Raw genomic sequence first — 21,247 nt, forward strand, 5'->3', positions numbered from 1 at the left:
TCAGTGTAGAATGTAGAAGCTAACCTTCTCCATTCTACATTAATTGACACAGAGTCATCTATTCTGTCTTTGCCCCCTTCTGTCACTTTCTTCATTTTGTGTTTGGTGCTGGGAAGTAGCCCCCCAGTCTTAAAAAGCATCTAGGTTGTCCTTACCCTAGAAATTCAGAAGGAGGAAAAATAAGCTTCCTACCACCGTGAGGAGAAGGTTCAAGGGATCATCTGACACTATTTCACCAAGATGGGAGCCGCTAAGCTAAGTAGCTGTAGCTGTTCTTGTGTGCTCTGGACACAGAGCTGTCTTCGTCTTCAGATGGAAAGATGGCACTATCTCAGATACTTTAATTCAGATGCAAGACTTTCTGATGAAGTGGGTTGTGATCCACCAAAGAGGAAGCTTGAGATACTAGACTGCTTGGTCTTTAAGCTGTCTCAGGACACCTCAGAGTTATAATGCCCCTACTAATCAAGAGAATATTGGATCTGGTTGTTCTTTTTATTGGAATTGGGTATGTCTAGCTTAATGAAAAGAAGGACTAGGGGTGACATGATAGCAGTGTATCAATATCTGAGGAGCTGCCACAAAGAAGAGGAGCACCAAAGCCCCTGAAGGCAGGACAAGAAGCAACAGATGGAAACTAAACAAGGAGAGAAGCAACCTGGAACTAAGGAGATTTTTCCTGATGGTGAGAAGAATTAATCAGTGGAACGGCTTGCGTCCAAAAGTTGTGGGTGCTTCAACACTGGAGGTTTTTAAGAAGAGATTGGGCAACCATTTGTCTGAAATGGTATCGGCTCTCCTGCTTGAGCAAGGGGTTGAACTAGAAGACCTCCAAGATCCCTTCCAACTCTGTTCTGTTGTTTTTTTTTAATGTCTCCTGCTCTGAAGTCACCTGTGAGGTTCAGAAATACCTTTTCACCCCCACCTTCATGACAAGGCAGTTCCACGGAAAGCCAGCACAATGTTTTCTCCACAAGAAGGAAACAAACGGAGACTTCTCAGTGTGTTTGTGTGATTGTGAGTGTATAGGTATGCACACTGCGATTGCTTTTCAGACGGACTGTTTGACATGAACAGAGACGAGAGTAAGAATGCAGAAATATCCCAAAGTTTAGGTTTTTCTTTCTTCCTTCCTTCCTTCCTTCCTTCTTCCCTTCCTTCCTTCCTTTCTTCCTTCCTTCTCTTTTTCTTTCTTTCTCTTTTTCTTTCTTTCTCTCTTTCTTTCTTCCTTCCTTCCTTCCTTTCTTTCTTTCTTTCTTTCTTTCTTTCTTTCTTTCTTTCTTTCTTTCTTTCTCTCTGTCTCTCTTTCTTTCTTTTTTTAAAAAGATGAACTGTTTGACATAGTGTTCAGCAAAGAGCCCAGCTCCCGAGACAAGGCATTTCGACTTTGATAAATCGAGCGGGGTTGAGTGACACGTTTGCACACGCCTGAAATTTTTGCAATTGTATAACGCTAAACAAATAGAGGCTTTTCTTTATTTTAATAGGCTCGGAGTGCGCTGGGAGAAAGGGCCCCCCTCTCTTGTTCTTTCTACTTCTCCTGAGCAACTGTTTATTCTGTGTAATGGAAATAGAATCAGCGAGAAAGCTTAAATAGATCTCTGGAGCAGGTTTTTGAGGAGGTTAAAGGCAATTACTGGGTATTGTTGGGGAGTCTTTCTTTTTTCTTCCTTTCCTTTCCTTTCCTTTCTTTCTTTTTTGCAACTTCTCCCACAACCTATCCTTTTGTTTGTTTGTACAAGAAAATTGCTTGTGTAAAATAGCTCTTGTGGAAACACCGGGAATTCGTTTACAGGGTAAATGAACAATAAAAAAGATACATGGGGGGAGGGGGGGAAAATGAGTCATATTTAATGTGAATTGGTTGTAAGTTTACACGGGAGGGCAAAGAAAATATTAAATCCTTGAGCAGATGGTAAGAAAACCCTGAACATTTAATTCAATGAAAGTTCGATTGGAATTCCAATTGTATTTGTACATACATTGGAATAGCAAGTTAATTTTCTTTTTAGGATTGATGGGGTGAAATAGATTGGGCTGTGTTCGAAGCCGGTTGCTTTATTCCAGCTTTGCTCTGGGGGGGGAGGGCTGTCAGCTCGGTGGGTGACAGGCTGATCTGTTAGGAATCTCATGAACCCCAATGAAGCCACAGGGTTGGAGATCTTCCTTGGAACTGCAAGCGACATCTCCACGTTAGGTAGTCCTCGACTTACAGCTATTCCTTTAGTGACCGTTCCAAGTTACAACGGCACTGAAAAAAAGGGACTTAGGGCCCTTTTCACACTTACGACCCTGCGGTCACTGATCAAAATCGTGTATTTGTATTTATGATGGTCGCAGTGCCCAGGGGGACTGTCGCGCCATTCCCCTTTTGACAAGCAAAGTCAACGGGGGATGCCAGGTTTGTTTAATAACCGTGTTATTATTTTAACAACTGCAGAGATTCCCTTAACAACTTTGGCAAGAAAACGGGGCAAAACCCACTTAACAACTGTCTCCCTTAGCAGTGGAAATTTTAGACTCGGTTTTATATATAATCAAGGACTACCTGTATGATTAAGCTGTAGCTTAATTCAGCCGTTCAGAGAAAGACAGACAGAATAATTGAGGTCATTCACCTGCCCACCCCAGGCCAGAATTTCTGCAGTGAGGACCCAAATGGTTGGAGGAAATTTGCTGAGATTGTAAACCGCTGTAAAGCACTAGGGAGCAGCATGTAAGTCTAAATGCTCTTGCTATAGTCTCTCCTGAGTACATCTTTCTCTCTGGACAATGCTCTTTCGTCCATTCTTTGCTTGTCAACCCAGAGTTATCAGAGGTTGCATCCACACAACTCATCCATGGAGGTTCTCAGTCATCCAGGTCCCAAAGGCACTTTTTCTGGAGGCAACTGGACTTTCTTGTTTTTTGTTTGAAGACGTTTCGCTTCTCCTCCCAGAAGCTTCTTCAGCTCTGACTGGATGGTGGGGGAATGGAAGGATTTATACTCGTTGCAGACAGCTGGTCATTTGCCTTCTTTTGGAGGGTCATTGAAGCCACCTGGAGGTTTATCTGTGTCCTCAGGGTCACCTGAGTGGTGCAAATGGGTGTGGAACCTTCACAGATAAACCTCCAAGAGGCCTCAACGGCTCTCTCAAAGGATGCAAATGACCAGCTGTCTGCAAGGAGTATAAATCCTTCCACTCCCCCACCATCCAGTCAGAGCTGAAGAAGCTCCTTCGATGAGAAGTGAAACATCTTCAAAGAAAAAACAAGAAAGTCCATTTGCCTGTTGAAAAAGCACCTTTGGGGTTCACACAGCTCATTCAAAGCAGAACTATCCTAACCTCAGAGGTTTATTTATTTTTTATTTATGAGACTTAGATACCGCTTTAAGTGCAAGCACTCACTAAGCGGTGTACACCAGTAAGCAATGTATATATATATATTTACATTGCCCCCAACAATCTGGGTCCTCACATCACTGCTGGGTGTGGTTAGTTTTAAGCTGGCTTGGTTTTGTGGGCTTCAGCTGACACGCTAACCTGGAGACTGTTTGGTCGTTCATTGCGTTATTACGGAAAAACGTGCTACTGCAATTTGACTAGCCTTCAAATATTTCCTGAACAACGCTACTGAAAGTTCTGCCTTTTCCCAAAATAAACAGGACCCAGAATGTTTCATTGACGAACTGAACAGCTACTGTTAACTTACACACCCTTATTCTTTGCAGGATTCTTTGCACCCCAGGACAACATTTGCTTGTAGGGACCTGTTGTTGTTTTTTTTCCCAGGTAGACTCAGATTGCTGGATGGTGATACAGCTAGTTGGATCAATTTTGCTCCCCCCCCCCGCCACCCTCTGAAGTCAAACCACCTATTTACAAAGCTGGCTGTCTTGGGAATTAAATCCTTTTGATGAGTTTGCAAGGAGATGCATTAAGAGCAAAATTCCCCCCCACACACACACACACCCGAAGAAGAACCAGATCAGCCAGGAAAAGCACAATAAAAGATCAGCCACTAAGAGCCCAGTAAAGAAGAGCGAACTTCCATCTCTTAAATCCTGGTTAGACGTTTTGCTCTTTGTGATTTCTTGTAATCCTCTAAAGCAGACTGGCAAATTGCCAAGCGCTGTGTCTTAACTAGTTAGCTGATCTGGCGGTGCATCGCCTTTAATGGCAGGTCCCTGTGCGTCACTCCCTTAAGACCCAAGGGTGCACTTTCGGAGGGCGAAGGGAGAGCAAAATCCCGCACGGCAGGGTTGACGTGGACCCTAAAGGGGGCAACCTTAAGGCCCCGTCCACACAACAGACATGGCTGGTTTTGTGGGGCTGACGGCACCGTAATGGTGCTTTCAAGTAGCGTTGCCTGAAATCCATGTTAATGTTGGAATGGGTGGAGATTTATAGTTTTAAAATGATTTTATGTGGCTTTTAATGTTTGATTGGGAATTGCCCAGAGACAGACAGACAGATGATATAGATAGGTGATAGATGATAGATGATAGATAGATAGATAGATAGATAGATAGATAGATAGATAGATAGATAGATAGATAGATAGATAGGAATGATAGAGATGATAGAGATAGATAGATAGATAGATAGATAGATAGATAGATAGATAGATAGATAGATAAGAAATAGATATAAAATGATTAATAGAGAGATATAGCAAGAGAGAAAGATAAATGAATGATATAGAGATTATATAGGCAGGCAGACAGGCAGACAGACAGACAGATGGTAGATGGTAGATGATAAATGATATAGATGATAGAAAGATATAGAAGATAGAGATTGATGATTGATAGATAAAAATATGATTGATAGAGACAGAAACTGAAATAGCAAGATAAAGAGAGAGATGAATGAATGATAGATGGAGATTAGAGAGAGAGAGAGAGCATTAGATGACTGGGGGTGATGGACACGGAATTATCCATAAGGAAATGACTAAGCTCCCCCCTTTTTGGCTACTTTTTTCCTGTGCAGCCGTGACTATCCTAGAGTGATAGTGCAGGTGGACTCACCTTTGTCCGTTCCATTTTGGTGCACTGGGGAAGACACAGGATTTCTCGACCTCGCGAAGGCGCTCATGAGAGGCAGGGCTCCTGGTCGGTGATTCCTAGGCCTGTTATGGGGGTAGGGAGGAAAGAGGGAGGGGGGGATCAGAAGACTGTTCTACTCTGTGATTGAACAGAGGGAAGATACCTCCTCATCCCCCCCTTGCAGAGGGGGCTCCGTTTTTGTATGAATCGTATTTTTGGACTATACATCATTGATGGCCCATAACCCACAAGATGTCAAGGTCTTCATCAAAAATCGATGGACGAACCACATTTTTTGTACAAGCAGATTAAGTTCCCCATCTGAGTCAAGCCCGAGACGGACCAATTAATCCATTTGTTAGTTAGTGCTTAATTAATTGGAGGACCATTAATCAGTGGAACAACTTGTCTTGTGGGTGCTCCGACACTAGAGATTTTTAAGAAGCTAATTGGACAGCCACGTGTCTGAAATGATATAGGATCTCCTGCTTGAGCAGGGGGCTGGACTAGAAGACCTCCAAGGTCCCTTCCAACTCTGCTATTGTGTCCTGTATTCGATTTCACATTGTAGAAGAGAAGAACCAATTAAACAGGCTTACCAATCTTCAGGATCGCAATCCCGGAATCCTTTTGCAAATGGGTTGCTGGCAATCTTAAGCTGGGTGATCTGAAGGAGAGAATTAGGGAAGTGGTTTTAGAGTCATCTCACGATTTCCTTGTTCTTAAGCGAATCTCTGCGGTTGTGAAGTTAGTCACACGGCTGTTAAGTGAATCCAGCTTCCCCCACTGACTCTGCTTTTCAGAAGATCGCAAAAGGGGATCGCGTCATACACACACACACACACACACACACACATACACAGACGGGACACAGTGACCGTCATAAATATGAGTTGGTTGCCAAGCGTCTGAATGGGACTGACTGCAACGGTTGTTAGGTCTGGGAAATGATCCTAAGTCACTTTTGTCAGTGAAGTTGTAACTGTGAACGGTCACTAAACAAATCACTGTAAGGTGGGAACTGCCCGTATTTGCATGCCGCTCTTTTGAAAACGGCTGCGGTCAACGTTGCTGGTTTTGAATAGCCGCCACATGGATTATCACCTCAGGTTTCTCAACTATAAATTGTGTTGCTTGTAAAGCTGTAAAGTCTGCAAACCGCTTAGAGAGGGCTGTAAAGCTCTAGGAAATGGCATATAAGTCTAAGTGCTATTGCTGTTCAGTTCTGTTCTATCCTGTAATTCTGTTCTTTTCTATCCTGTAATTCTATTCTATTCAATCCTGTAATTCTATTCTATTCTATATTTCTATTCTATTCTATTCTATTCTATTCTATTCTATTCTATTCTATTCTATTCTATTCCTATTTTAATTCTATTCTATTCCTATTTTAATTCTGTTCTATTCTCTGTTCTCTATTCTCTCTATTCTCTCTTCCCTCTTATCTCTTCTCTATTCTATTCTATTCTATTCTATTCTATTCTATTTCATTCCTATGGTGGCGCAGTGGTTAGAATGCAGCATTGCAGGCTAACTCTGCCCACAACCAGGAGTTCGATCCTGACCGGCTCAAGGTTGACTCAGCCTTCCATCCTTCTGAGGTCGGTAAAATGAGGACCCCGATTGTTGTGGGCCACAGGCTGACTCTGTAAACCGCTTAGAGAGGGCCGTAAAGCACTGTGAAGCGGTATATAAGTCTAAGCACTATTGCTCTTGCTCATTTAAGTCTTATTCTTGGCTCTAGGACAGAGGCATCTTTTACGTTTCAGACCCATTTTGAAAAGCACGTATTACCTGCAAAATATCCAGACTACAGAGTATTTATTTCATTCACTGGGGGGTTGGGGTTGGGAGAAGAATGAAGGGGGGAAGGACATTCGCCCCCTCCCCTCTCCTTTATAACCCCTTTATATTTAAACAAATCCAGGGACAATGTATAATGATTGTGAGTTTCCGGAATGGGTTGAAAAACAAACTTTAAGCCCCTCGGTGACAGTTCAGCCCTTGGAGGTCAAAGTGATAGAAAGCAGAAGAGAAAATAAGCAGCTGTTCTAAGCGATCAGAGAGATGCCAGTCTGGAAATCGCTTCTTAAAGGCACAGCCTCCCTCACGCTTTGCTTCCATTGTTCCCCTAATTTTTTGGGGCTCCATCGCTGCTCCTTCTTTCCTCCTCCTCCTCCTCCTCTCCTCCTCCTCTTCCTCCTCCTCCTCCTCCTCTTTTGAAAAAAAATTCTTCTCTTCCATCTCCTCCTTCTTCACTATTGTAATACTATTTCCATTATGAAAGGAAATAGCCTTCCCGTCTCTTTCTCCATTATTCTGGAAACATCTTCTCCTCCTCTTCCTCCTCCTCCTGCACCTCCCCCCCTTCTCTCTCTCTCTTCCTGCTCCTTCTCCTCCTCCTCCTCCTCCTCTTCTTTCTCCGTTATTATGAAAACATCTCTTCTTCTTCCTCACCCTCTCCTTTTCCCCCTCCTCGAACACGATTACCATTTTCTTATATTTAGCAGGAAATGGCACATGTAGGCAAACAAGCACTTCTGCAGATCAGTTCAAGCGGAATTGTGATCCCAGCAAAGCAAGAGCATCGTAAGTCCATCAGGAGGAAGCATAAGATTCAAATCAAGCACAAACACACACACCCCCCGGGTTTCTTTTCTATTTCTTCTGTGCAACGTTCTTGGTGGATTTTTCCATTTCCTAATCGACAGCCTCTGGGTTTTTCTGGTGGTCTCCCATCCTAGTTCAACCTTGCTTTTGAAAAACTCACTGAAAGTCAGGTCAGCGCCGCCCCCTTCTGGGAGGATTTTTACATGCAGGACTATTTTGGGGGGCATAGTGCTTGTGCAAATTGAATTGCACGCACACGCGCATGCATTCTGGCCAGCCACTTGCACGGCCCACTTGCAAATAGGGGACTCCTGGTCTTTTGGTTAAAGCACCAGGCTAGGAGATGGCGAGTTCTAGTCCCACCTTAGGCATAAAAGCCAGCTGGGTGACTTTGGACCAATCACCAGGAGATGGTGAGTTCTAGTTCTGCCTTAGGTGTCAAAGCCAGCTGGGTGACTTTGGGTCAATCCAAGAGACTGGGAATTCGAGTCCTGTCTTAAATATGAAAAACTGGCGGGGTGACTTTGGGCCAGTCCCTCTCTCTCAGCCCAACCCACCTCACAAGGTTGTTGTGGGGAAAATAGGAGGAGGAAGGTGTGTTGGATATGTTCACCACCTTGGGTTATTTGTAAAACTAATAAAGGCAGGATACAAATAAAATAATAAAATAAAATAAAATAATAAAATAAAATATAAAATAAAATAAAATATAAAATAAAATAAAAAAATACAAAATAAAATATAAAATAAAACAATAAAATAAAATAAAATATAAAGAAATAAAATAGAATATAAAATAAAATAATAAAATAAAATATAAAGTAAAATAAAGTAAAATAAAATAATAAAATACAAAATAAAATATAAAATAATAAAATATAAAGTAAAATAAAATAAAATATAAAGTAAAATAAAGTAAAATAAAATATAAAGTAAAATAAAGTAAAATAGTAAAATAAATTAATAAAATAAAATAATAAAGTAAAATAAAGTAAAATAAAATAAAAATATAAAATTAATAAAGTAAAATAAAATAAAAAATAAATAACAAAACAAATTAAAAAATAAATAAAATACACTTCTCTATTCCGTGCATGCACCACCAAAGCAAAATATACTGGTGCATAATTCAGAAATGTAGAGGACTTCTCGGTATTATTCTAACACAGCCAGCTCACAGAAGCTGATCCAAGCAAATGCAAAAATATGGGGGCCCAACATTATCCAACGCTAACGAAGAGCAGGGAGGGGCTCCCTTTGGGGTGTGTGAATTGCACTGGTGGGGGAGGAGAAGGGATGGGAGCTGCCTATGGTTCCACCGATAATACGGGGAGATCAGTTGAACCCGAATCGTGCTGTTTTGCCAATTTTGAGGGGGGGGGGGCAGGGAAAGCAGAGATCTCTGCTTCTCCAGAATCAGGCCTCCCAGGGTGATCGAATTCCTTCAGAAAGCCATCAACGGATTTAGCAGATGAAATGCTTAAGGAAAAACAGAAGAGGCCGAAAGCTCTTCAGACAGTCTGCAGAACTTGGTGGAGATGCAAAATGTACATTATCTGGCTGGAGAAGCTGCTGGGCACGAAAGAGCGAGTCTCCTTGATAAGCCTCCCAGAAGGAACTTTCGGAGTTTTGAACATAAGATGTAAAGATGTGTGGATTTCAACTCTCAGAATTCCTCAGATGGGTGGACTTCAACTCCCAGGGTTCCCCGGAATAGAATAGAATAGAATAGAATAGAATAGAATAGAATAGAATAGAATAGAATAGAATAGAATAGAATAGAATAGAATAGAATAGAATAATAAAATACAGAATAGAACAGAACAGAACAGAACAGAATAGAATAGAATAGAATAGAATAGAATAGAATAGAATAGAATAGAATAGAATAGAATAAGCAATAGAATTATAAGGAACAAAACAGAACAGAATAAAACAGAACAGAATAGAATAAGGAATAGAATAGAATGGAATGAAACTGAATAGAACAGAACAGAATAGAACGGAATAAGGAATAGAACATTATAAGGAATAGAACAGAATAGAATGGAATGGAATAACAGAGTTGGAAGAGACCTTGGAGGTCATCTAGACCAACCCCCTGCTTAGGTAGCAAACTCTATACCATTTCAGACAAATGGCTGTCCAGTCCCTTCTTAAAAACTGATGTGTTACCCTTTGATGGAAGCAAACCATCATCTGCCCTCTAAATCAGGGAGACCCAAGATGGCACATCCATCATTTATTTATTTATTTATTTATGAAACTTATATACCACTTTAAATGCAAGCACTCTCTAAGCGGTGTACATCAATGAGAAAGAGAAGAATTCGCTTTTCCAAAGCAGGGGAGTTTTGCTTTCCTATAAACCCCTAATATGAGTTAAATCCCAGCGATGTTAACCAACTCGGATCCAGGTAGGACCATCTTTGACTCTAGTTCTTCTTCTAAAGTACAGGTAGTCCTCCACTTAACGACCACAATTTCTGTCGTTAAGCAAGACACTTGTTAAAGTGTTCATTGCTGCAATTGTTAAGTTAGCCACACAGTCGTTAAGTCAATCTGGCTTCCGCATTGACTTTGCTGGTCGGAAGATCTCAAAAGATGATCACGTGATCCCGGGGACACTGCAACCATCCTAAGTACATGCCAGTTGCCGAGCCTTTGGATTTTGATCACGTGACCGTGGAGCTGTCTCAACTGTCGTTAAATAGGCAAAACGGTCGTAAGTCCTTTTTTTTCACTGCCGTTTACGACTTTGAACGGTCGCTAAGCCGACTGTTGTAAGTCGAGGACAATCCGTGCCCTACGTGGCTTCGACTCTGGGTTGAAGAGAAGGCTGCAAAGTCTCCAAGGAGTTTTTTTTAACACAAAAAACACAAGTTTTTTTTCTACTTCTGATTGAACCGCCCGGCGATTCGAAGCATTTAAAAGTTCCTTTGGAATTTGGGCTTTGCTGATTTCATGGTTTTCTTCTCTGTAGATGCATCTTTGCCATCTGGGCTTTGCGAAAGACAAAAAAAAAAATCTTCCGGCGTTGATAATATGCCGGCCACATTAGACACAAGCCATCCATAATCTTTGGAGTCTGGCGATGAAAGGACTTTTTGGCTACATGGGCACATTCTGGGCACGAAGATCTCCCAGATGTATAAACAGATGCAGGGACATGGTGTTTTTATCCCCAGCTGCAAATTCACACAACGTTGCTTCGTTGGGGCATAGTAATTGCGTGCATGGGAAGCTGGTAAGTACAACTGAAGACAATGCTCCGTGCAAATATCTGGTTTCTGGGTTGCCAGTTGGCTAACGATCCCATATCATGGTTAGGAGGAACCTCTTAACGTTCCAGATGTTACCAAATTGAAACTTCTGGAATATGTCACGATCAACGCCCAGCGTCTGAGTTTTATGTGTTATGTGGAGGACTTACAGCTGGCTACCCCAGCAGTGCACCCATTTAATGGATTAAGGCAGGGATCCCCAACCCTCAGTCTGTGGACCGGTAGAGGGCCGCGGCATGCCAGCAACCGTTCCACACAAACAAACAAAGCCCCATCCGCGGGATGCAGGCAGCACACAAAACCACAACTTGTTTAGTCCAAAGAGCCCAGATGATGGATTTAAGACAATGGAGGATATTCCATTAGCAAGTAGTGATGTACTAGGATGAGAAATAGAAAACGTTTATGAAATAAAATAAGAATATATTCAAGTAAGTAATAGGTATACTTTGGATATTGTAATTTTTATAGAGTGAAATAAAGGAAATTTGGGTTATCCGGAATGTAAATATATGGATATTAAAGGTTAAATGGGAATATTCTAATTAAAAATTAGCTAAAATTCAGATACAGGATATGAATATGTATAAGCAAAAATATAAGGATAAATGTTTTAACTGAGCTTGTTACAACTAGAAACCTATTAGCTTAAATATGATACAGTAAATGTTAAGGGAAATAGAGAAGGGATTTTTTGATGATGTAACCTGAGATATGTACTAAAGATTTTGTTATGGTACCATAACACCATGCTGCTTTCCAAATACTTAAATGTAAAACTGGAAAATCAATAAATACATGTTATAAAAAAAACACCACACACTCTCCACTCCGTGGAAAAACCTCTCTCCACGGAACCGGTCCCTGGTGTCCAAAAATGTTGGGGACCTCTGGATTAAGGGGTGGGGGGTGCAAAATTAATCAGCTTTTTCCAGAGTCTGCTTTGATGTTTTCCCATCAGCTCTGCTGGGGGGGAAGAATTCGTGGGATGTCCTGTTTCCAGAGATGAGGAATCCTTGGTGCTCTCTGGACTATGTTGTTTTCTTGTAGACCTTTCATTACCCAACTACGTAACATCATCAGTAGAAAACCTCACTCATTTCTGTTGCTCTGCGAGACATTGGTCAGGAGAGGTTTGCCCCATTTTACGACCTTAAGCGAATCACTGCAGTTGTTAAGTTAATAACAGGGTTGTTATCTGGCTTCCCCATTGTCAGGTCACGGGACACCACGACTGTCATATATATGAACCAGTTGCCAAGGGTTCAAATTTTGATCACATGACCAAGGAGATGCTGCAACAGTCACCAGTGTGAAAAAACAGGTCATAAAGCACTTTTTTCGGTCTCCTTCTAACTTTGAACCATTGCTAAGGGAACTGTCGTAAGTCAAGGACTATCTGGAAAGAGATTTGATTTGTGAAACAGATCCCAAAATTGTTCTGATTTTCTTCGGTGAGGAGCACATCAAAGCACATCAAAGCACATGAGAAGCAACCTAGAACTAAGGAGAAACTTCCTGACAGTGAGAACAATTAATCAGTGGAACAACCTGCCTCCAGAAGTGGTGAATGCTCCAACACTGGAAGTTTTTAAGAAGAGACTGGACAGCCATTTGTCCGAAATGGTGTAGGGTTTCCTGCCTGGGCAGGGGGTTGGACTAGATGACCTCCAAGGTCCCTTCCAACTTTACTACTATTATTATTACTACTCAACCAAAGAGGTTAGTTACAAATAAATCATTTCTTGTCTTTTTCACCCGACATCTGTTCGGGTTGGCATCCTAAACATTTGTCCTTTCTTTTTCCTGTGGAGATGGGTGAAGGAACCTCATTTAGCAACCCCGCAGAGTTGCTAAAACTAGAGAAGAAAGCCTAATTTTAATTAGCCAGATTCTGATTGCAAGCTGCCTTAATTCTTTCCTCCAGTCCCTCACATCTGAGATGATTTAAACAGGAAGGCGTCGCCTTTAAGAGATTTGCACCAAAAAAAAAAAAAAAAATTCCCACTGAAACAAGCAAAGTTTGGTTGATTGACTGCGCCCAACGAGCTCCTACCTTCTCTTTTCCGGCTCTTCATCCATCATGTCACTAAGATGGAGATGTTCTGGACAGGGGAAGGTGGCTTTTAAGGCAAGGGCAGGCGGGCGTTGATAAATGACTACGTCTCATTAATTAATTCCAGATACTCACCCGATGGTTTTGGTAGGCCGTGACAGCAGTGAATCGGGTCTCCTCAAAGACAAAGGTCTTAAAGTTCTCCTCGGCGTACTTCTCGCTGTCTTTCCGCGGGTCCACGTAGACCACGTGGAAACGGGGCTGGTATCTGTGCATGGAGTTCAAAATGATCTGAATAACAAAAACGAGCGAGGGAAATCGTATAACTGGTCCGTTCGGCCACATCGAGGCGGTAGCGGAGAAGAGAAAGAGGAGGAGACCTCACAAAATGGCCACTTCAAAGGCAGCTTGCTCAACTCGGCTGGGCAAGAAGGATGGGGGAGTTGTCCACCATGTTGGCTGGGGAAAAAAATAGCTCATTGTTTTAAGCCTTGGGGATCATCTCCCCCCCCCAAAAAAAGATAACTCTTCACATCCTTCTTCTACAACAGAAGAAGTTGATGGGGGAGGTGTTCCCACATGTTGGCTGGGAATGATGGAGCTGGTGGTGTCACGCAGCTGCAAAGTTGTGGAGTAGGGATTTCTCAACCCTTTAACAGGTGTGGACTTCGACTTGCAGAATTCTGGAAGTAGACCTCCACGCATCTTAAAAGTTACCAAAGTTGAAAAACCCTACTCTACAACTTTGCAGCTGCACGACACAGCAAGCCCCATCCTTCCCAGCCAATGTGGTGGACACCTCACCCATCATCTTCTTCTGTTGTAGAGGAAAGATCTGAAGAGTATCTTTTTGGGGGAAGGTGATCCCCAAAGCTTAAAACAATGAGTTATTTTTTCATTGGGAAAGCTATGGTTTGAGTTTTAAAAGGCAAAGGACAGGGGTCTTCAAACTTGGCCCTTTTATGACTTGTGGACTTCAACTCCCAAAATTCCTCAGCCAGGCATGCTGACTGAGGAATTCTGGGAGTTGAAGTCCACAAGTCATAAAAGGGCCAAGTTTGAAGACCCCTGATGTAGTAGATGCTTTAAGTCAGAAATGTTTTTTCATCTTCCCAGTTTGACCCACAATCTTGAGGTTCCCAACCAAAGTCTTAATCCTGCTGAATTTTCAAGGCCAGTTAAGGCCAATAAGATGCATACACATGGTTGTAACCCAATAGATTTCTATAGATCTATGGTAGCCCAATAGATCTGGTCAATAGTTTCTTGATCAATTTGGGAAGAATTTGACAGGACAACCTGCTCATTCTATCCTTCAATTATTCAGTTTTCCAACCATTTAAGCTTTTTAGTTTAGCCCACAATTTTGAGTCTTCCAAACAAGTCTTAATCCTGCTGAATTTTCAAGGCCAGTTCAGGCTGATAAGGTATAGACACATTGTCATAACCCAACAGATCTGTTGTAGCCCAGTAGATCTGGTCAACAGTTTCTTGATTGATTCGGGAAGAATTTAAATGGACTATCTGATCATTCATTCAATCATTTGAACGTCACCTGACTCTTAACAGTCACAGGAAAACTGATTCTCCCTTTCCCAGCCACCACTTACATGCCCATTGTCATCCAGTAAATTGTTGGTCAGCTTCAATTTGTCAAAGGACACAATTTGCTTCATCCACTGAGCGCCCCTCGCTGGGGAATCTGGGTGATAGTGCACCCTCCCAGGCGTGGCAGGATCAGCTTTGCCAGCCACCAGCCAGGAAGAACTGTGAAATGCATACCTGTGGGGAGCAGAAAAGCCAGGAATTGATTTGACTCACAGCGCTTGGAAAAGAGACCACCAGGAAATCACAGAGGTGTAAATTAGATGTAAAAAAAAATGACAGAACAATTAATCGGTGGAACAACTTGCCTCCAACACTGGAAGTTTTTAAGAAGAGACTGGACAGCCATTTGTCTGAAATGGTATAGGGTTTCCTGCCTGAGCAGGGGGTTGGACTAGATGGCCTCCAAGGTCCCTTCCAACTCTGTTATTCTATTCCATTCCATTCCATATTTTCTATTCTATTCTATTCCATATTTTCTATTTATTCTATTCCATTCCATTCCATTCTATTCTACATTCTCTATTCCATTCCATATTCTATTCTATTCTATTCTGTTCTGTTCTGTTCTGTTCTGTTCTGTTCTGTTCTGTTCTGTTCTACATTCTCTATTCTATTCTATTCTCCATCCCTATCCTATCCTATCCTATCCTATCCTATCCTATCCTATCCTATCCTATTGTGGTTGCACAAAGAAGCAACTGCAGGATGGCTGCCTTGACATCTGAGTGCTGCTTGTTCTCTTCTATCCAACCCCATTGCCCGCATCGGACCCCCAAGGAAATTCTAGACTTCCCAGCCACGGGTCTCTTTAAAAAATCAGGTTTCGGTGAAGGGTGGAGGCTCCCAATGAAGGCTGAACAGAAACAAATGAGGAATCGAGTAAGAAGGAAGGTGGGGCGCCTCAGGCAAAATCCTCTTTCTTGCCTGCAATAGATCCCGTTTCCTTTGACAAGCAAACATTTTTGAAGCCCTGCAGGAAGCTGGGAAGCCGTTGAGATATTTACCTCCTTATCAAGCAAGGAGCTTGAAGGGGTTTGCAAAGGAAAAGGGGCATAGGAAGGGGAGAGTAACACCATGCGCAATCCCATAACTCACAATCCCACAACTCTGGTCCATGAGGTCATCACGGAACACAAGAGGTCAACATGGCTTCCCTTTTGACACCCCCCCCCCCAGAATGTTGGGTGGTCAACGGGTGGTGGTGGAAAACAGACAGCAATTAACCTTTGGGCTCTTGGTTTTTTTTTTCATTCATTCAAGTTCACTTTAGTTTTAATCATGCTTTCCGTGCTTTTATATTTAGGCTTTTAATTTAAGCTGCTCGGAGTCGCTTTGGAGAGGGAGACAGAAGACATACACTTGTAATCAATAAACAAACTAGCAAACAAATGCTAGCATTGTTCCCGAGAGACACGTGTGTGTGTGTGTGTGTGTGGGTGGGTGGGTGGGTGGGTGTACACACATGTGCTTGTGTGTTTGAACAAGGGAGGTAGGAGATGGAACTATGCTCGTGCAAGAAACGATATGGACAGTTTTCCCCAAAAAACTGGGGGGGGGGATTACCAGCCACACAAAATTCTCTCTTCTTACACCGAGGGCACTCAATTTTGCCAGAAGTTATCAGTCGCCGTCAAGCAGGTCAGTGGAACGGGTGGTGGATGTGTTCACAAGAGGCATGAAACTCCAATGATATTCGACCACCTGAGGGGTCATGTGAAGCTTAAGGAATCAGGCACGCTCCCGGAAAAGTAGGTGAAGTTCATAGCTAGCTCAAGGATGAAGTATGAACGTGAATAGGAATGAACTTTCCCTAACTGAATACCCCCATGTAGTGCTGGGAAGTATGGGAACTGGAGTCCAGCACATGTGGGGAGTGCACAGTTGGTAGGTAAAGTGGGAGGGAAGGAGGCAGCAGGAAGGAGAGAGAGAGAGAGAGAAGGAAAGAAAGAAAGAAAGAAAGAAAGAAAGAAAGAAAGAAAGAAAGAAAGAAAGAAAAACACATGCACAGGGGGAAACAGAAAGAGAAAGAGAGAAGGAAAGAAGGAAGAAAAAAGAAAGAATAAAAGGAAGGAAGGAAGGGAAAGAAAGAAAGAAAGAAAGAAAGAAAGAAAGAAAGAAAGAAAGAAGAAAGAAGGAAAGAAAGACATGCACAGAGGGAAACAGAAAGAGAAAGAGAGAAGGAAAGAAGGAAGGAAAAAAGAAAGAATGAAAGGAAGGAAGGGAGAAAGAAAGAAAGAAAAAGAAAGAAACACATGCATAGAGGGAAACAGAAAGAGAAAGAGAGAAGGAAAGAAGGAAGGAAAAAAAGAAAGAATGGAAGGAAGGGGAAGAGAAAGAAAGAAAAAGAAAGAAACACATGCACAGAGGGAAACAGAAAGAGAAGGAAAGAAATAAGAAAAAGAGAGAGAAAGAAACAGAAAAGAGAAAGAGAAACAAAGAGAAAGAGAGAAAGAAAAGATTTCTACTAAACCTGCTTAAAAAATGGCTCAGAGGCATTCTTGCTTTTAAACTGAGAACAAAATTGGAGATAATCACTGACAAATGACTGAAGCCTCAAAGCATAATAATGATTTAAAAAAAAAAAGTAACAAATTTGAGATTTAGCTCCTTGCTCGTAAATTGCCGCTTCTTGGCAAGAAGCAGAGGGCAAGCAAGACAGTTCGAGCTTTGGAGAGAGAAAGAAATGTGTGGAAGGAGCCAAGCGTGGAAGAACAAATTAGGGGGAGGGAGAGGGGAAGGGAAGGGAGGGAAGGAGGGCCACTGGGGGAGGAATATACCACTCAGTGAAGCCCCCCCATCCACTGAAAGGCATAGGATTAATCGACCCTTCCCATGACTGTATGCTGGAAATGAACCTTCCTCGTTTCCAAAAAGTTGATTTTTGCTCCTCTCCCTGGTTAATAGAATAGATTAAGACAAATGGGCTGGGGTAAGGACAATATTTTATTGTTTGTAGCCTGCCTTTATTATTTTTGCAAATACATCAAGGCGGCAAACATATCCAATACACCTCCCTGCTGCTATTTTCCCCAGAACAACAGCCTTGTGAGGTGGGTTTTGCTGAGAGAGAGGGACTGGCCCCAAGTCACCCAGGTGGCTTTCATGCCTGAGGCGGGACTAGAACTCACCATCGCCTGGTGATTGGCCCAAAGTCACCCAGGTGGCTTTCATGCCTAAGGCGGGACTATAACTCACCGTCGCCTGGTGATTGGCCCAAAGTCACCCAGGTGGCTTTCATGCCTAAGGCGGGACTAGAACTCACCGTCGCCTGGAGATTGGCCCAAGTCACCCAGGTGGCTTTCATGCCTAAGGCGGGACTAGAACTCACAGTCTCCTGGTGATTGGGCCAAGTCACCCAGTTGGCTTTCATGCCTAAGGCGGGAGTAGAACTCCCTGTCTCTTTGAGATTGGCCCACCCAGTTGCCTTTCATGCCTAAGGTGAAACTAGAACTCACAGCCTCCCAGTTTCTAGCCCTGCTGCCTTAACCCCTAGACCAAACCGACCCCCACAATATTGTAAAAACAATACTAAATCCTCCGAGGAATAGTCTGTCTTGAGGAGGAATTTGCAACTCCAGCATCAGCAAAAAGGAGACAGACCACCCAGCCCTGGGATCTACTTGCAGCTTGTGATCATCATCCTCCCTCCGTCCCTTGCAAGACACTCAGCTGCCTACTCAGAGGTCCTCTCCATTCAAGGCCCATGGCACCCCTTGGAGAGTGCTCCACTCCCCAGAGAAGGCTTCCGATACTTGCCGATAACGTTTGTCATCCACCGGGACAAAGTCCATCAGGAGCATGTAGTCTGCCATGGGATCCATCCCAAAGATTTTCACCTGGAAGGTGGGGAACATCCTCCTGCAGAAGGAAGGGGAGAAAGCTGAGAAGGAGGGATGAGCATCTGGCAAAGGCCCACCCTGATCTCTGCTTGAAGGAAGACTTTCCAAAGAAAGGGAAACTGAGGTGGCATTGAGCAACGAGGAAATCAAAACCCTGTAGGAAGGGGGTTAGATCGTGACAGAGGACCTTGGGGTGGACATGGCCATCTCTTGATTCTGCCCACCACGAGTCCCTTGTTCCTGTTTTGAAGGCCATTTCTAACATCACCCAGCCAATGGTGGTGACCCAACACTTAGGGTGTCACCATAGCCGTGTTTTTGATGACATTGAAAAACTAAACCAATTTAGTTCCCATTAGGAATTGACTGTAAATTGGCCATCTTCAGTGTGTCACAAGACTCTTCTTCGTTATTTGTTCTGTTGCCCTACTGGCTACAGATTGGCCTCTTTGGCCTCTTGATCTAAAAAAAACCTAACTTAGAGATGGAGACCATATGCTGTCGGATTTCAGATTTCACGCTGTAAATCTCAATTCTCTAACTACCAGTTAGGATATTTGTAGCTCAGGGTTGAAAACTGTGGGGTCTTTGGTGCTTTCTGAGCGTGGTGGTTTTCTTGCAGACGAACAGAGAGGTAGCCCCAGTCTGTTCTAGCACTGATGATGTTACCTAGTTGGGTAATGAAATGTCTTCAAGAAAACAACCAAGTTCAGAGGACACCAAAGACCCCATAGTCCTTCTCCTCCTCCTCCTCCTCTTCCTCCTTCTCCTTCTCCTTCTCTTCCTCCTCCTCCCTTCTAGCACTGATGATGTTACCTCGTTGGGTAATGAAACGTTTGCAAGAAAACCACCATGTTCAGAGAGCACCAATTCTCTAACTGCTTAATTCTGCACTTAGCATATCCAGGGGAAGAATTCTATGAATCTGTATTTCTGACCAGAATAAAACTGGCAGTCAAAGACTGGGTTGCCCGTCACAGATAAAGAAGCAACTTTTTTTTTTTAATTTAAGCTCCCAAGTTTAAATTCTTGGCTTCATCTTCCTGGCCTTCTGAGTTAGTGGATCTTTTTTTTGACATCCTTGGAAGGAGCTAAAATAAACCCATCAAGGTATTCTCGCTAGCATGGCAATCCCTGGCGCCCATCCCCGACCCCTGACAAAGAGGGAAATTAGCACCAGTGAAAAATCCGCACAATTGTATTAGTAAAGCTTCTAGTTCTCACCAGAACTCAAGGCCAAACTCCGTCTGATCTGCTTTTTGCCTTTCTTTGGTGAATCTCAAGGTTGCAAGTTCTAGAATTATTATTATTATTTTTTTTAAAAGGCAGTTTGAGCTTTACAAACCCAGAGCAGCTAACCGGGATAGCGTGTATGTCCAGGAATGAATAAATTCCATCATTAAACTCACTGGAATCCCTCCACAGAAACTCCCCCGCCCCTCTTAATTTACAGATGCCTCCAACACTTTCCTTGCTCCGGGCTTGCATTAAAGGTCGACACACGCCCTACAAAAATTTCCTTCCAAACACAAGATGCATTGCCATATTCCGGATCTCCTGGCAAGCCAATATCAAAAGCTCAATAGCAAGGAGGCTGGTTGTTAAAAGAATCTGCCTGTTCAAATTAAATGTGACAATTTGTGGGCAAGATTCCATCCAGTTAGGAAATATTTTTCCTGAAACTCAGCTGAAGGAGAAGTGAAAGCACTTCGAACAACTGGGTGCATGGGACTTTAGAGCTGGTTCCAAAGAGTGACGAAGTTGTCTTGCGCTCACGCTGGTGTGACCAGGAACAGAAAAACCAGGATCATTTGAGGTCGCTTGAATGGACACCTAGAGAGGTTCCTCACCATTGCCCAGACTTCAACCCTCAGCCTCCCCAGCCAGGTGGAGAGGATGGGTGTTGTAGTCCAAGCGGTGCGCAGATCACCAGCTTTCCCTCCCTGTTGCTCTTCTCCTTGGTCCGAATCCGAGAGAGGAAAGGTGGATGAGAGGGAGGCTTTGCAAGGAACAAAAGTGGGGAATTTTACTACCCTGGCTGGGGTCTAGAAACTGATCTTTGGCTGATCTCCTTTCTGAGCATGTGGCCTCCCCCTAGCCGTTTGTCAGGATTTAATTATAATGATGTGGGTGGCTACTCCAAATTTATAGCAAAGGAAGGGGAGAGGAGGAGGAGAAAGAAAAAATGGAGAAGAAGGAGAGAAAAGAGGAGAGGAAGAGGAGGAAGAGGAGAAAGAGAAAATGGAGAAGGAGAAGGAGAGAAAGGAGGAGGAGGAGAGGAAGGAGAAGGAAAAAGAGAAAATGGAGGAGAGGAAGAGGAGAAAGAGAAAATGGAGAAGGAGAAGAAGAGAAAGGAGGAGGAGAGGGAGAGGAAGAAGAGAAAGAGAAAATGGAGAAGGAGAAGGAGAGAAAGGAGGAGGAGGAAGGAGGAGAAGATGGAAGGAGAAGAAGAAAGAGAAAATGAAGGAGGAGGAGAGGAAGAGGAGAAAGAGGAGGAAGAGAAAATGGAGAAGGAGAGAAAGGAGAAGAGGAAGGAGGAGAAGAGGAAGGAGAAGGAGAAAGAGAAAATGGAGAAGGAGGAGGAGAGGAAGAGGAGAAAGAGGAGGAAGAGAAAATGGAGAGGGAGAGGAAGGAGGAGAGGAAGAGGAAGGAGAAGAGGAAGGAGAAAGAGAAAATGGAGGAGAAAAGAGAAAGAAGGAGGAGGAGGAGGTTTTAAACTCTCACAATCCACCTTATACTTATTTTCTACATTTTGCCCTTCAATTTTACCCCCAGGGGGAGAGAGAGAGAGAGAGGGAGAGAGAGAGAGAGAGAGAGA

At 43.1% G+C, this 21,247-nt stretch overlaps 1 protein-coding gene across 3 annotated transcripts in view; it reads right to left on the minus strand.

Moving 5' to 3' along the window:
- The window catches only part of TBX1 (T-box transcription factor 1), a 46,653-nt gene that overhangs the window by 12,100 nt on the left and 13,306 nt on the right, over positions 1–21,247 (minus strand). For all 3 annotated transcript variants that reach the window (XM_039332345.1, XM_039332343.1, XM_039332344.1), the window contains 5 exons: positions 18,347–18,448; positions 14,593–14,764; positions 13,118–13,273; positions 5,632–5,699; positions 5,015–5,115 (listed from right to left, as the gene is read on the minus strand). In XM_039332345.1, coding sequence (XP_039188279.1) covers positions 5,015–5,115; positions 5,632–5,699; positions 13,118–13,273; positions 14,593–14,764; positions 18,347–18,448 — 599 coding nt within the window. The remainder of the gene's footprint in view (positions 1–5,014; positions 5,116–5,631; positions 5,700–13,117; positions 13,274–14,592; positions 14,765–18,346; positions 18,449–21,247) is intronic.

The sequence above is a fragment of the Crotalus tigris genome, unplaced genomic scaffold, assembly GCF_016545835.1.
Source record: "Crotalus tigris isolate CLP2741 ecotype Arizona unplaced genomic scaffold, ASM1654583v1 scf7180000024461.2689607, whole genome shotgun sequence".
NCBI lineage: Eukaryota > Metazoa > Chordata > Lepidosauria > Squamata > Viperidae > Crotalus > Crotalus tigris.